The sequence below is a fragment of the Eretmochelys imbricata genome, chromosome 5 (assembly GCF_965152235.1).
Source record: "Eretmochelys imbricata isolate rEreImb1 chromosome 5, rEreImb1.hap1, whole genome shotgun sequence".
NCBI lineage: Eukaryota > Metazoa > Chordata > Testudines > Cheloniidae > Eretmochelys > Eretmochelys imbricata.
The window spans coordinates 162,892-179,799 of NC_135576.1; the positions used below are offsets into that span (position 1 = coordinate 162,892).

The 16,908-nt window shown below is 47.6% G+C and overlaps 1 protein-coding gene across 1 annotated transcript in view; it reads left to right on the plus strand.

The window, feature by feature from the left end:
* Window positions 1-16,908, plus strand: part of LOC144264756 (myosin-IIIb-like) — a 140,142-nt gene that overhangs the window by 67,711 nt on the left and 55,523 nt on the right. The window contains exons 16-18 of the mRNA XM_077816554.1: window positions 7,653-7,699; window positions 8,046-8,111; window positions 11,912-12,031. Coding sequence (XP_077672680.1) covers window positions 7,653-7,699; window positions 8,046-8,111; window positions 11,912-12,031 — 233 coding nt within the window. The remainder of the gene's footprint in view (window positions 1-7,652; window positions 7,700-8,045; window positions 8,112-11,911; window positions 12,032-16,908) is intronic.

Genomic DNA, 16,908 nt, shown 5'->3' on the forward strand with positions numbered 1-16,908 from the left:
TTCAAGATCTTTCTTGAGTGGTAACAGCTAATTTAGACTCCATCATTTTATATGTATAATTGGGATTATGCTTTCCAATGTGCATTACTTTGCATTTATCAACATTAAATTTCATCTGCCATTTTGTTGCCCAGTCACCCAGTTTTGAGAGATCCTTTTGTAGCTCTTTGCAGTCTGCCTGGGTCTTAACTATCTTTAGTAATTTTGTATCATCTAAAATTTTGCCACTTCACTGTTTACCCCTTTTTCCAGATCATTTATGAATATGTTGAATAGGACAGGTCCCAAAACAGACACCTGGGGGATATGACTATTTACCTCTCTCCATTCTGAAAACTGACCATTTATACCTGCCCTTTGTTTCCTATCTTTTAACCAGTTACCAATCCATGAGAGCACCTTCCTTCTTATCCTGTGGCAGCTTACTTTGCATAAGAGCCTTTGGTGAAGGACCTTGTCAAAGGCTTTCTGAAAATCTGAGTATACTATATCCACTGGATCCCCTTGATCCACATGATTGTTGACCCCCTCAAAGATTTCTCTAATGATACCTCAATTTGGAACAGTTCCTCAGATCTGTCACCTAAAAAGAATGGCTCAGGTTTGGGAATCTCCCTCACATCCTCAGCCGTGAAGACCTATGCAAAGAATTCATTTAGTTTCTCTGCAATGGCTTTATCGTCCTTGAGTGCTCCTTTAGCACCTCAGTGTCCAGTGGGGCATAAAATAACACCATAAGGGTAGAGAATACAATATAGTGCTTTTGTAGTGCTGCTAATCATATATCCCCACTGGTGGGCTGAGGACTGGATGACATGATAATGCAATGAGACAAGGTGGGTGAGGTAATATGTTTTATTGGACCAACATGTGTTGGTGAGAGAGAACAGCTTTTGAGTTGCACAGAGCTCTTCTTCAGGTCTCTTAGTGACACAAGTAGGTCCAGTAAAAGATATTACATTATCTCCCTTGTGTCTTTAATATCCTGGGACCGACACAGCTACGACCACATTGTGTATGATAAATCGATGACTTTTAGTACTCGCAGGCGAAAACAAAGTTCCTTAAACAGGAGCAAGGCCAGCCGGTCTTTCTCTCAGGAAGAAGGTCCTTCAGATGAGTTGCAGTGCTGACAGGAAGGGGGATGAACTTTGGGTATGTCTACACTACGAAATTAAGTCAAATTTATAGAAGTCAATTTTTTAGGAAGCGATTTTATAGAGTCGATTGTGTGTATCTCCACTAAGCACATTAAGTCGGCGGAGTGCATCCACAGTACCGTGGCTAGCCTCAACTTTCGGAGCGTTGCACTGTGGGTAGCTATCCCACAGTTCTTGCAGTCTCTGCCGCCCATTGGAATTCTGGGTTAAGCTCCCAATGCCTGAGGGGGCAAAAACATTGTTGCGGGTGGTTTTGGGTACATGTCGTCAGTTGCCCCTCCCTCCGTGAAAGCAATGGCAGACAATCGTTTTGCGCCTTTTTTCCATGCAGGTGCCATACTGCTTTCAGCAGACAGTGCAGTAGGATTGCTAACGGTCATCATTAAACCACTGCTTTCGCTGCAACTCTGCTCTCCTGCTTTTGTCTCGATAGTGAATTTCTCCATGTTGGCAGTCATGGGCTCCCGCTTCCGCTGCAATTCTGCTCTCATGAATCCACCTCGCAGGTCCTCTCATTTTTCTCTATAAATATCTATTCTCTTGGCATCTGTCATCAGCCACTGCTTCCACTACAACTCTGCTCTCCTGCAGACACCATACCACGGCAAGCATGGAGCCCACTCATCACCGTGGCAGTTATGAACATTGTAAACACCTTGCACATTATCATGCAGTATATGCAGAACCAGAACCTGCAAAAGCAGGCGAGGAGGCGACGGCAGCGTGGTGATGAGAGTGATGAGGACATGGACACAGATTTCTCTCAAAGTACAGGCCCTGGCAATTTGGTCATCCTGATGGCAATGGGGCAGGCTCATTCTGTGGAACGCTGATTCTGGGCCCGGGAAACAAGCACAGACTGGTGGGATGGCATAGTTTTGAAGGTCTGGGATGATTCCCCTGCCCTGAAGCGCAGGAATACCAAAATGAGAGCAGCCCTCACAGTTCACAAGCAAGTGGCGATAGCCCTCTGTAAGCTTGCAGTGCCAGACGGCTACCAGTCAGTCAGGAATCCATTTGGAGTGGGCAAATCTACTGTGGGGGCTGCTGTGATCCAAGTAGCCAACGCAATCGCTGAGCTGCTGCTATCAAGGGTAGTGACTTTGAGAAATGTGCAGGTCATAGTGGATGGCTTTTGCTGCAATGGGATTCCCCAACTGTGATGGGGCAATAGACGGAACACATATCCCTATCGTGGGACCGGACCACCTTGGCAGCCAGTACATAAACCGAAAGGGGTACTTTTCCATGGTGCTGCAAGCACTGGTGGAGCACAAGAGACATTTCACCAACATCAACGTGGGATGGCTGGGAAAGGTACATGACACTCGCATCTTCAGGAACTCTGGTCTGTATGAATAGCTGCAGGAAGGGACTTACTTTCCAGACCAGAAAATAACTGCTGGGGATGTTGAAGTGCCTATATTTATCCTTGGGGACCCAGCCTACCCCTTAATGCCATGGCTTATGAAGCCATACACAGGCACCCTGGACAGTAGTCAGGAGCTGTTCAACTATAGGCTGAGCAAGTGCAGAATGGTGGTAGGTTTCAGAGTAGCAGCCATGTTAGTCTGTATTCGCAAAAAGAAAAGGAGTACTTGTGGCACCTTAGAGACTAACAAATTTATTTGAGCATAAGCTTTCGTGAGCTACAGCTCACTTCATTGGATGCATTCAGTGGAAAATACAGTGGGAAGATTTATATACATAGAGAACATGAAACAATGGGTGTTACCATACATACTGTAACCAGAGTGATCACTATGGTAACACCCATTGTTTCATGTTCTCTATGTATATAAATCTCCCCACTGTATTTTCCACTGAATGCATCCAATGAAGTGAGCTGTAGCTCACGAAAGCTTATGCTCAAATGGAATGGTGGTAGAATTTGCATTTGGATGTTTAAAAGTGTGCTGGCGCAGTTTACTGACTCAGGTAGACCTCACCGAAACCAATATTCCCATTGTTATTACTTCTTCGTGTGTGCTCCGCAATATCTGTGAGAGTAAGCAGGAGACGTTTATGGTGGGGTGGGAGGTTGAGGTAAATTGCCTGGCTACTGATCACGCGCAGCCAGACACCAGTGTGGTTAGAAGAGCACAGCAGGGCGCGCTGCACATCAGACAAGCTTTGAAAACCAGTTCCATGACTGGCCAGGCTATGGCGTGACAGTTGTTTGTTTCTCCTTGATGAAAACCTGCCCCCTTGGTTCGCTCTATTTCCCTGTAAGCCAACCGACCTCCCCCCGTCGGTCGCCGTTTGCAGAGGCAGTAAAGTCATCGTTGTTTCAAATTCATGCATTCTTTATTAATTCGTCACACAATTAGGGGATAACTGCCAAGGTAGCCCGGGAGGGGTGGGGGAGGAGGGAAGGACAGAGCCACACTTCACTTCAAAACTTATTGAATGCCAGCCTTCTGTTGCTTGGGAAGTCCTCTGGGGTGGAGTGGTTGGGTGCCCGGAGTGCCCCCCTTTCCCCCACGTTCTTGGGCGTCTGGGTGAGGAAGCTATGGAACTTGGGGAGGAGGGTGGTCGGTTATACAGGGGCTGCAGTGGCAGTCTGTGCTCCTGCTGCCTTTCCTGCAGCTCAACCGTACCCTGGAGCATATCGGTTTGATCTTCCAGTAGCCTCAACATTGCAGCCTGCCTCCTTTCATCACACTGCCGCCGCCTATCATCTTGATCCCGCCACCTCTCCTCTGCTCCCACCACCTCTCCTCTCGCGCATCCCTCCTGCCCTCGCGTTCATTTTGTGCTTTTCTGGACTCTGACATTGCTTGCCTCCACACATTCTGCTGAGCCCTTTCAGTGCGGGAGGACTGCATGAGCTCAGAAAACATTTAATCATGAGTGCGGTTTTATTCGCCTTCTTATCTGCACTAGCCTCTGAGACGGAGATGCTAGTCGCAACGTTGAAACATTTGCAGTTGCGGGAGGAAAAAAGGGAGAGTAGTATTTAAAAAGACACATGTTAGAGAACAATAGGTAGATTCTTTCACGGTGAACCAAGCTGTTAATATTATATAGCACATGTGCTTTCAGTACAAAGGTCATTCCCCCCACCCCCCAAATCTCTGGGATGATCGCTTCACCCCTCCCTACACCCCGTGGCTAACAGCGGGGATGATTTCTTTTCAGCCACAGGCAAACAGCCCAGCAGGAACGGCCACCTCTGAATGGTCCCCTTAATAAAATTCCCCTATTTCAACCAGGTGACCATGTATGATATCACTCTCCTGAGGATAACACAGAGAGATAAAGAACGGATGTTGCTTGAATGCCAGCAAACATCGGGGCCATACGCTGCTATGCTTTGTTTTGCAATGATTCCAGACTACGTGCTACTGGCCTGGCGTCGTAAAGTGTCCTACCATGGAGGATGCAATAAGGCTGCCCTCCCCAGAAACCTTTTGCAAAGGCTTTGGGAGTACCTCCAGGAGAGCTTCATTGAGATGTCCCTGGAGGATTTCCGCTGCAGCCACAGACACATTAACAGACTTTTCCAGTAGTTGTACTGGCCACAAATGCATCCCAAGTCTTCAGGGCAAATTAATCATTAAATATGCTTGCTTTTAAACCATGTATTATATTTACAAAGGTACACTCACTAGAGGTGCCTTCTCCACCTTCAAGGTCCGGGAGCCCACCTTGGGAAGGTTGGAAGGGTATTGGCTCCAGGGTGATAAATAGTTGCTGGCCGTCGGGAAGGACAGTTTCATCCTCCTTTTCATCTTCATCTTCCTCGTCCCCAAAATCCTCATCCCTGTTGTGTGAGACTCCCCCCTTGCAGAAGCCCACGTACAGGGGTGGGGTAGTGGTAGGGGAACCACCTAGAATTGCCTGCAGCTCATCATAGAAGCGGCATATCTGTGGGTCTGACCCGGAGCGGCCGTTTGTTTCTTTGGATTTTTGGTAGGCTTGGCTGAGCTCCTTAAGTTTCACACAGTACTGCTGCGGGTCCCTGTTATAGCCTCTGTCCTTCATGCCCTTGGAGATTTTTTTCAAATATTTTGGCATTTCATCTTTTGGAACGGAGTTCTGAAAGCATGAATTTGTCTCCCCATACAGCGATCAGATCCAGTATCTTCCATTTGGTCCATGCTGGAGCTCTTCTGCGATTCTGGAACTGCATGGTCACCTGCGCTGATGAGCTCTGCATGGTCACCTTCGCTGATGACCTCGCCATGCTGGCCAAACAGGAAATGAAATTCAAAAGCTCCCGGTGCTTGTCCTGTGTACCTGGCTAGTGCATCTGAGTTGAAAGTGCTGCCAGAGCGGTCACAAAGGAGCATTCTAGGATAGCTCCCGGAGCCCAATACCGTCGAATTGCATCCACACTACCCCAAATTCGACCTGGCAATGTTGATTTCAGCGCTAATCCCCTTGTCGGGGAGGAGTACAGAAATCGATTGCAAGAGCCCTTTAAGTCGGCAAAAATGGCTTTGTCATGTGGATGGGTGCAGGGTTAAATCGATCTGACACTGCTAAATTCGACCTAAACTTGTAATGTAGACCAGGACTATGATGCAAAGTGCGACGAGAGAAGAGAAGGAGAGCTGAACTGAAGATTTTTTCCCAAAAGTTTATTTAAGAAGCCCAAGGGTTGCATAGTTCATCCCCCTCATTATTTTGTTCACCAATTAGGCATACTATCCATAACACCAGTTTTGATCTATTAATTTCTGGTTCCACGCCTTCTGTTTCTCCAAGCATAATTTCAACAGTCCTTGGATTATATCAACATGGCCTTTTTGGGTTAGACTAATCCAGCTTCTTTGGTTCTCTGCCACTTGTTTCTACATTCAGTGTTGTAAACAATTTGACCTATTTTTTATGGTTATTGTTAGGAACTTTCACTCATTTCTTAGTTTTGAGCTTACAATTGAGGTACAATTTTTAGGCCCAATAGTCACAAAACAATCCTCCTTTTGGGAAGCAAATTCTTTCAGTATGTTCACCTTATACAGAAGGTGTGCTTCAAATATATGCATTTCAGCTAGTAGTATTTATAGTTACAAGTTAGAAAACTATTTACGTGTTATGAACATCCAGCCCACCAGTTTGTAACAGTTCTTTAACTTGTTTTGTTCTGTACTTTTCTCATCTCTGTTTTGCATGCTAAATTCCGAACCAGTTGGGCATAGGAGGTACACCCCAACTTGCGCTAGGATATGCTGTTCATGTATTTTGGCTTTGACAGACTTCCTATTTTCTAATGCCAAAGATCACTTCAACTTTGCAAAGTGCTGTGGGATATTTGACATGGGTGAACGGAATTGCAGGGACTTTCCAACATGCATGCGCGTGCTTGCGTGCACACACACACACACAATATGTATATTATATAGGGCTGCCAATTAATCGCAGTTAACTCACGCAATTAACTCAAAAAAATTAATTGTGATAAAACATTAATCTCAATTAATCGCAGTTAAACAATAGAATACCAACCGAAATTTATTAAATATTTTTGGTGTTTTTCTACATTTGCAAATATCTATTTCAATTACAACACAATACAAAGTGTACAGTGCTCACTTTATATTTTATGTCTTGTTCAGCTCCTCCAGCTACCTGTTGGCATTTAGCAAATTAAATAAATAACCTGGGTCTCAGCATTTTTCTGTCCTTGATGGGATTTCCAACTCTTTCCAGTGTAGCTCTATGGGCAAATGTCATTAACATCTTGTTTGCTTACCTCTTCCAGATTGTTAATGAAAATGTGAAATAAGACTGAACCTCATCCCCCCAGCTCATTTCTTTGTTGTTTATCTTTGTCCTGTGTTTATGGTCTTTCAGCCAGTCTTCAGTTCAGGTGACAATGTTGTATCCATATTGTGCGAGACTGTATCACATCCTTCACTAAATTCAATGCTATTTTATCTGTTTTTAACCTCATCCTGAAATTATTTAAATAACTTACCTGGTATGACTCTTTATAAGCCTCCCATGCTGACTGTTGCTCATAGTTGAGTTGTCTTCGTGATATTCAGTGTTGTGTGGGTTCAGGGGTTTTTTGTTTTTGTTTATACTGTTAACATTCCCATTATTCTGATAGGGATAAAAGTTGCAGGGTAGTAGTAATTGTCAGGATCCCTCTTCTTACTTTTTTTTTTAAATTGGCACTATTTCTGTTTTTCTCCTTTCTTCTCACACCTCCCCAGTTGTCCCTGACTCTTTCAAAGATGGTGGCCGGTTGTTCAGTAAATTGATAAGCAATTTCCCTCAGTGCCCCAGATGCTACTTCCTAGATCTGTTTTATGTACCTGCACGTTTTCCACGTGTTCCTTTCCTGTTCTTAAGCTCATTGTTTTACCAGGGTTTCGTTCATTTGTATTCAGTATGTGAAGCTTAAACTTTTTTCTGGGGAAGAGGGTTTACCAGGACAAGCTTTCTGCACCTGTGGGGAGGTTTCCGTGTCTGCTGATGGTTTCACCTGGTTTGAGGGATGGGGCTGCAGAACTCAGTGTTACCTTTTTCTTTATCCAGCCACAGTCTCCAGAACAGGGACTTTGATGCCTCACATTAAAGCCAAGGTAAGAACCATGGGGTCCCCAGGACAACCAATAACTGGGTCCTGGTGGCATGATTCTCCCATCTGGGATGTCTACAATTAAGGTGGGGGAGAGAATGAGGACAGGCAGCCCTGCACATTGGAATCTGTCTCTGCTCCTATAGCTCTTCCTCCTTTTGTGGCAGTGGGCTTTCCCTTTTGTCTCCCTGGCACATGCATACTCACCTTTTCCTCCTTTGAAATCCATTCTCTTGTCCTTTTCCCAGCACCCTATGGGCTTGATCTTCAAATAGAGACAGGGCTCCGGGCTGGGAGCTCAGGGGAATGATGTTGGAGTATGTGATATACATGTTTAGGTCTGGTTTCAGGTCTTGCCAGGAACAGACAATAACTTCAACAACACACGGAAGCAATCAGTGGGTGCTCAATTCCGGGTAAAGTACTGTTGTTTTGCTATGCTTATTTAGTAACATGCAAGGAAATGCCGAAATGGTCCCCAGGAACCCGAACATAGTCAATAGAGCTCCTGGCACATGGAGAAAGGACTTTTCTGAGCTATAAGTGCAGGCTGTAGTGAGGGGAAAATCTTGGCTTGTGCTGCTGAGAGGGAGCTCCCACTGCCAGAGCCCTGGCTGGCACTGTTGATGGAGTTTTCACCAACAGGACCATGGATCCAGGAGGGTCTGGTTATTCTTTGTTTGCAGTGTTGTTGTAGCTGTGTTGGTCCCAGGATATTAGCGAGAAAAGGTGGATGAGATCATGGGTGGTGGGAAAACCCTGGGCTTGGGGAGACTAGCCCCCCGCCCTGCCCCTTCTGCCCAAGGCCCTGCCCCCTTCCACACCCACCGGAGCCCAGCCCCCACTATGGCCGCTGGCCCCTGCCCAGCACCACCTCCCCGCCACACACACACAGGCTGCTAGCTCCTGCCCCAGGCTAGCACCCCCAGAGCACCAAAGAGCTGGGCCGCGTGGCCCCAGCCTCCCCGGGCCATGCCACCCAGCCCGACCCCCATGGTTAGCATGCCTTGGCCACACCAACCAGCCCAACACCCAGCTGACCGGCATCCCCTCCCCTGAAGGCGCCCCCCAGCCGAGCTGTGAGCACTGGGCGGGTGGGCGGTGTGGCCGGAGCAGCCCTGGTCCCAGCGGCCCCAGCACAAAGGGAACAGCCTTACAGCAGGCAGGATGGGGCCTGGGCAGTACTGGGTTTACCATGGCCCCGGGCCCAGGCTCCAAAGTGGCCCCGGCCAAGCCCACACTGCTTGGGCTGCAAGCCCCACCAGCTCTTCTCTGCCCACCATGCTCCCCTGCGGGGGCAGAAGCTTGGTCCTGCCGGCTGCTGGGGCTCATGTTGCAGGGCAGGCTCTGCCCACACCCACCGGCAGCCAAGCTCCCCCCTCCCCCGCCTCTTCTCCCAAGCGTGCCGTGTTCCCACCCCTCCCACTTCCAGCATTTCCCCTGCCACCGAACAGCTGTTTGCCGGCGCTCCTGGAGGGAGGGGGAGAAGTGGGGTTGCAGCGCATTCGGGGGAGGAGGCGGAGAAGAGGCAGAGGTAGGGCCTTGGGAAGGGGGTGGAATTGGGGCAGGGCTGAGCAAAGGTGGGGCCCTGCACTCCCCCTACACATACCCCCTCCAGCCCCCTGCCATGAGCTGCTCAGAGCAGGGGGCTGGGAAAACTCCCACGACCCCAACCAACACCCTCAGCCCCCTGCCCTGACTCCTACACCCCTTCACACTTCCCTAGCCCCCTGCCCTGACTCCTGCACCCCCCATATACCCAGCCCCCAATGCCCTCACTCCTGCACCCCCCCCCACATCCCCATCCCCACCCTGAGCCCCAAACAGGAGCTCCTGCAACACCCCCCCACACACACTTTCCCACCTGCACCCGTCGCACCAAACAGGAGCTGCCCCAGGTAAGCGCTTCTCATCCCAACCTCCTGCCCCAACCCTGAGCCCCCTCCTGCATCCTAACTCCTGGCCAGACCCTGCACCCCAGCCCGCTCCTGCACCCTAATTCCCTCTCAGTCCCTGCATCCCCAGCCTTGACTCCTGCACCCCTCTCACACACCCCCAGCCCCCTCCCCACCCTGACTCCCACACCCCTCCCCACATCCCCACCTGCACCCCTCGCACCAAATGGGAGCTGCCCCAGGTCAGCACTCCACACCCCAACCCTGAGCCCCCTCCCTCACCCTAACTCCCTCCCAGACCCTGCACCCCCAGCCCTGAGCCCCCTCCCGCACCCTAAGTCCTGGCCAGACCCCGCACCCCGACATTTTTTTATAAAGCATTCTTATCCAAAGAGCTTTACAATAGTTAGCTAACAGTACAAACAATATTTGGAAAGATCATTGTGGTTTGCCGAGACCCCCAACGATTTTCAAGTGGTCTTTGGAAAAATGAGTTAGATGACGAGAACAATCAAGGTACCTCACTTCATTTTCATTTACTTGCTATTACTTATAGGAGGAGGATGAAGAAAAAAAGAATGAAAAACGAGGGTGGGGGGGGGATAAGAGCAAATGTTCTTTTTCTTGGCTGGGTCCCAAGAAGGGGCCCCAAAAATGAAGCTGAGCACAGGGCTCCACTAACTCTAAATCCGCCACTGGGGCTGACCTTTCCCGCACAGCTCCCTACGCCGCAGCCAGGGGCTGACTCCCCACTCCTCAAGCTCTGCATGCCACTGCCAGGACAGGGGCTGACCCCTCCCTCGCCCCAGCTCCCTGCACAAGTGACAGGAGTTGGGGCTGACACCCTCTCCGCACTGCTGCTGGGGGCTGGGGCTGGCCCCTAACCCCCACAAGCTCCATTCTGGCTGGGGTTGGGGCTGGGGCTGACCCCCAAAGCTCTGCTGCCTGACACCACACGTCGCCACCCCCCACATGCATGTTCCTCCACACCCTGCTGGGGGGGGCACCGGACTTTTTTTGTAAACTGGGCATTTGTTCATTGCTCTCGCCAACTAATTAGTTGGCGAGAGCAAATGGGATAAATGTCCATTTTTGTCAAAAAAGACAAGAAGGCCAGGACAGAGCTTAAAAAGGGAACTGTCCCTGCCAAATGGGGATGTATGGTCACCCTATCTCCAGACAAGTGGGTTCTGAGGGAGTCTGGCCAGGGCAGGGGCAGACCCTGGCCTGGCTTATCGCGCCACTCCTGAGAGGCTGGAGTGATTTCCCCAGCCTGGCACTGAACCGGCCCCGGATGCGCTGCCAGCTCAGCCTGGCAGACGCCGCCACCTTCCAGCAGGGCCGGTGAGTGTGGCCAGGGGGCAGGGTGTGAAGGAGTGGGTCTCTGGAGGTGTCGGGGGGGCGGGGGCTGCTGGCCAGTGGAGGGCCCATTGAGGGGCGGTGGGGGAGGTCTGTGTGTTGGGATGCTGGGCAGTGTGGGGTCTGAGTGGGGGGCTGTGTAGTTGTAGTGGTGGGCTATGGGGAAGTGCATTGGGCAGTAGTGGTGCGGCTGTGTGTGTGTGGGGGGTGCTGGGCAGGGGTGGTAGTGTGCAGGCCGCTGTGCATTTGTGATGGAGGGTCTATGTGGGGGGCCGCTGGGCATAGCAGTTCCGGGGGACGCTGGGCATAGGGAGTCGGAGGCTGTGTGGCGTGGCATGGGCCTACCCCTGAGGGGAAGGGCCACGCTGGCAGCACAGGGCTGGGCGGGCCAGTGTGCATCTGGCAACTTCCGGTTTGTATACAGTGCACTTGCACTGGGCTGGGTGGAGCAGGGCCAGCCCCACCATGCTATGCCCCAATGCCCTTGACTGGTCTCTCACTCTGGGGACCGACCTCCCCACGACATGCTCCTTTGCCCCCATGGGGCCCCACAAATATGTTTGGCGCATGGCCCACAAAGGTTAATCTGGCCCTGGTCCTGGAGATGGAGCATGGGCAGGGACGTGTCAGGCTGTTTGTGAAGGTACAGTCTTCCCATGCCTATGATGCCAGCCACCCATGGATGAGGTAATGTTATTGATATTAGTATTTGTTGGCGAAAGAAGCAAGCTTTCAGTTTCAAGCTGACACAGAAGCAATGTACTCAGAGTGTCACAGCTAACTACAAGTTGGTACAGATAAGGAGTTCACATGTTGCAAAAGGCCATTCAGAATGAAGTGGCCAGTTGACACCTCTATAGTCCTAGGACAAAGGAGGGTGAGTGGGTTACAGATTGTTGTAATGAGCCAAAAATCAGGAAATTATTTGGCATTTGCTGACCTGTGTCACCGCCTCCTGCTAGCATTCACTATCCGTGCTGATGGAGCGAATGTACTCTGCTAACCCACACTTTGTGCGCTGCATCAAACCGAACAGCCAGAAGGAGCCGGGCGTGGTTGACAGCCAAGTGGTGCTGGAGCAGGTGAGTGAGGGGCTCAGCATCCCTTCAACCAGGTCCTATTAGGAACCAGACCTGTGACAGAGCAGGGGGCTGGATACAGCTGGGACTGTGCAGGACAAACCCCATTGTGAGGGTGGGGTTTGAAGACTGAATGGCTTGAATGAATACTGAAAGCTTATTCTTTCAGCAGGAGGGGCAATGACGGGGGCAGGGAGCAGAGAAGGCATAGCTCTTTCTCCACTTAAACTCTGAGTGTTTAGGGTTCTTCTCCACACTCCAGGACTCTGGCACCAAAATTCATACTCCAGCCCTCCCTCTACCACTTTTCCTAATTACAGCAGGATCTGCCTCCCAGGGCACTAGCACTAGAGATCCCACTCCCAGCCCCCTAGTAAGATGCACAGTCGGCTGCATGCTGTTGCTGGGATTCAAGATCCCAACCTCAGATGGTACTTTCCCGACTGAGGTGATAGCTCTCTTCTGAGGAGAACTGTCTTTCGGGTCAGTAAAATCCCATGGGAAGCAAGTCTAAGAGGAAAAACAATTGAAGACAGTTGGCAGTTTTTCAAAGAGACATTAAGGGCACAAGAACAAACTATCCCACTGCATAGGAAAGATAGGAAGTATGGCAAGAGACCACTCTGGCTTAACCAGGAGATCTTCAATTATCTAAAACACAAAAAAGAGTCCTACAAAAAGTAGAAAATCTGTCACATTACAAAGGATGAATATAAACAAATAACACAAGTATGTAGGGACAAAATTAGAAAAGCCAAGGCACAAAACGAGATCAAACTAGCTAGGGACATAAAAGGAAACAAGAAAACATTCTACAAATATATTAGAAACAAGAGGAAGACCAAGGACAGAGTAGGCCCGTTACTCAATGAGGGGGGAAAGACAATAACAGAAAATGTGGAAATGGCAGAGATGCTTAATGACTTCTTTGTTTCGGTTTTCACCAAGAAGGTTGGTGGCGGTTTGACGTTTAACATAGTGAATGCCAGTGAAAATGAGGTAGGATCAGAGTCTAAAATAGGGAAAGAACAAGTCAAAAATTACTTAGACAAATTATATGTCTTCAAATCACCAGGGCTTGATGAAATGCATCCTAGAATACTCAAAGAGCTGACTGAGGAGATATCTGAGCCATTAGCAATTATCTTTGAAAAGTCATGGAAGACAGGAGACATTCCAGAAGACTGGAAAAGGGCAAATCTAGTGCCCATCTATAAAAAGGAAAATAAGAACAACCCAGGGAATTAAAGACCAGTCAGCTTAACTTCTGTACCCGGAAAGATAATGGAGCAAATTAATTAAGTAATCAATTTGCAAACATCTAGAAGATAATAAGGTGATAAGTAACAGCATGGATTTGTCAAGAACAAATCGTGTCAAACCAACCTGATAGCTTTCTTTGACAGGATAACAAGCTTTGTGGATGGGGGGAAGCGATAGATATGGTATATCTTGACTTTAGTAAGGGTTTTGATACTGTCTCGCAGGACCTTCTCATAAACAAACTAGGGAATTGCAATCTAGATGGAGCTACTATAAGGTGGGTGAATAACTGGTTGGAAAATCATTCCCAGAGTGTAGTTATCAGTGGTTCACAGTCATGCTGAAAGGGCATAACGAGTGGGGTCCCACAGGGATCAGTTCTGGGTTCGGTTCTGTTCAATATCTTCATCAGTGAGTTAGATAATAGCATACAGAGTACACTTATAAAGTTTGTGGATGATACCAAGCTGGGAGGGTTTGCAAGTGCTTTGGAGGATAGGATGAAAATTCAAAATGATCTGGACAAACTGGAGAAATGGTCTGAAGTAAATAGGATGAAATTCAAAAAGGACAAATGCAAAGTACTCCACTTAGGAAGGAACAATCAGATGCACACATACAAAATGGGAAATGACTGTCTAGGAAGGAGTTCTGCAGAAAGGGATCTGGGGGTCATAGTGGATCACAAGCTAAATGAGTCAACAGTGGAACTACTTGCAAAAAAAGCAAACCTCATTCTGGGATGTCTTAGCAGGAGTGATGTAAGTAAGACACAAGAAGTAATTCTTCCGCTCTACTCCACGCTGATTAGGCCTCAGCTGGAGTCTTGTGTCCAGTTCTGGGCACCACATTTCAGGAAAGATGTGGACAAATTTGGAGAAAGTCCAGAGAAGAGCAACAAAAATGATGAAAGGTCTAGAAAACATGACCTATGAAGGAAGATTGAAAAAATTGGGTTTGTTTAGTCTGGAGAAGAGAAGACTGAGGGAGGAAACGATAACAGTTTTCAAGCACATAAAAGGTTGTTACAAGGTGGAGGGAGAAAAATTTTTCTCATTAACGTCTGAGGATAAGACAAGAAGCAATGGGCTTAAATTGCAGTATGGGCGGTTTAGGTTTCACATTAGGGAAAACTTCCTAACAGTCAGGGTGATTAAACACTGGAATAAATTGCCTACTGAGGTGGTGGAAGCTCCATCATTGGAGGTTTTTAAGAATAGGTTGGACAGACACCTGTCAGGGATGGTCTAGATAATGCTTGGTCCTCCCATGAGTGCAGGGGACCGGACTAGATGACCTCCCGAGGTCCCTTCCAGTCCTACGATTCTATAAAACAAAATGGCCCTTAGCTCTGCTCAAGGGGTGCTCTGTTTTACCTGCTCATATGAGAACAGAGTCGCTCAGAACTAAGACTTTTAAGGCTAAAATAAGATCACACATGTTCTATGGGGCCAAAAACAATGAGGAGTCCTTGTGGCACCTTAGACACTAACAAATTTATTTGGGCATAAGCTTTAGTGGGTTAGAACCCACTTCATCAGCTGCGTGGAGTGGAAAATACAGTAGCAGGTATAAATACACAGCACATGAAAAGATGGAGATGCCTTACCAAGGGACTATTCAAGGGACACCATCATAGGACCTAACCACATCAGCCACACCATCAGGGGCTCATTCACCTGCACGTCTACCTATGTGATATATATATGCCATTATGTGCCAGCAATGCCTCTCTGCCCTGTACATTGGCCAAACCGAACAGTCTCTACGCAAAAGAATAAATGGACACAAATCTGACATCAGGAATTATAACGTTCAAAAACCAGTTGGAGAGCACTTCAATCTCCCTGGACACTCAATAACAGACCTAAAAGTGGCAAATCTTCAACAAAAAAACTTCAAAAAGACTCCAACGTGAAACTGCAGAACTGGAATTAATTTGCAAACTGGACACCATCAAATTAGGCCTGAATAAAGACTGGGAGTTGTTGGGTCATTACAAAACCTAATTTCCCCCATACTAATTTCCCCCTACTGTTACTTACACCTTCTTGTCAACTGTTTGAAATAGGCCATGCTCATTACCACTACAAAAGTGATTTTTCCTCCCTTGGTATCCCACTGTTAATTGAATTGTCTTGTTAGACTGACCTCCTACTTGGTAAGGCAACTCCATCTTTTCATGTGCTGTGTATTTATACCTGCTCCTGTATTTTCCACTCCATGCATCTGATGAAGTGGGTTCTAGCCCACAAAAGCTTATGCACAAATAAATTTGTTAGTCTCTAAGGTGCCACAAGGACTTCTCGTTGTTTTTGCTGATATAGACTAACACGGCTACCACTCTGAAACCTGTCACCATATGGGGCCAGAGTTTGGCATAGGGCCATATTTCGGCCTTAGGGATTGATCAAAATAATTTTCTGAGGAGACTTTCACTTTTTATATGCTGAGGTGGGTGTTCTTTCTTAAGTAGTAGAGCCTGTACTGCTTTTCTTAAATTTTGGTCTAAGATCTGTGCTCTTCCAGATTATAGATGGCCCTGTCTTTGCCTTCAGGAGCTGGAGGAACAACCTGTGTACTCCTTATTTCCATGGTATAAGACCTTTCAATTTATTATAGATAGGTTGGGTTTCTCTCTTAGTGTTGATATCTTTTAATCAACATAATCAACTAGTCAAACAGACAATGACAGATACTGTGAAGAAGATCTGGGTATGATTCATGATTCTAAGTTTGCCTTTTGGTTTTCTACTTTGAAGACAACTTATGTTTTTATAAAACCCATATTTATGTAAGGCAGATACTCAGTTAAGATTCAAAACCATGGAAACTGCTGTCCCATAAGGCAAACAAAGAAAAGTTCCTTCACATCTTATCTTTTCCCCATGTAAATCTGGAGAGTTGGAACACCTACCTCAGTACCTTTTGGACTGTAGAATTTTCCAGCTGCTGAAAGAATGCTCGTTTTTACCTCTTTTGTCTCAAAAAGAAATTTTGTCACCATCCCAAAAGATAATACTTAGCTTTTTCCTCAGTCCAGAGTAGTAATCAAATCAGTGGTTTTGAATTTTTATTAGCCACATTATTAAAAAGCCACATGTATTAGCCACAATTCAATAGCCTATTAGCCACATGTGGCTAGTGGCGAACATATTGGACACCGCTGAATTACATCATTGATGAAGATATTGAACATAACCAGACCCAGAACCGATCCCTGCAGGACCCCACTTGATGTGCCTTTCCAGCTTGACTGTGAACCACTGATAACTACTCTCTGGGAACAGTTTTCCAACCAGTTATGCACCTATCTTATAGTAGCTCCATCTAGCTTATAGTTCCCTAGTTTGTTTATGAGAAGGGCATGTGAAACAGTATCAAAAGCCTGGCTAAAGTCAAGATATACCACATCTACTGCTTTCCCCCCCATCCACAAAGCTTGTTACCCTGTCAAGGAAAGCAATTAGGTTGGTTTGACACAATTTGTTCTTGACAAATCCATGCTGACTGTTACTTATTACCTTACTATCTTAAGACCACAAGAACAGCCATACTGGGTCAGACCAAAGGACTGTCTAGCCCAGTATCCTGTCTTCCAACAGTGGCCAATGCCA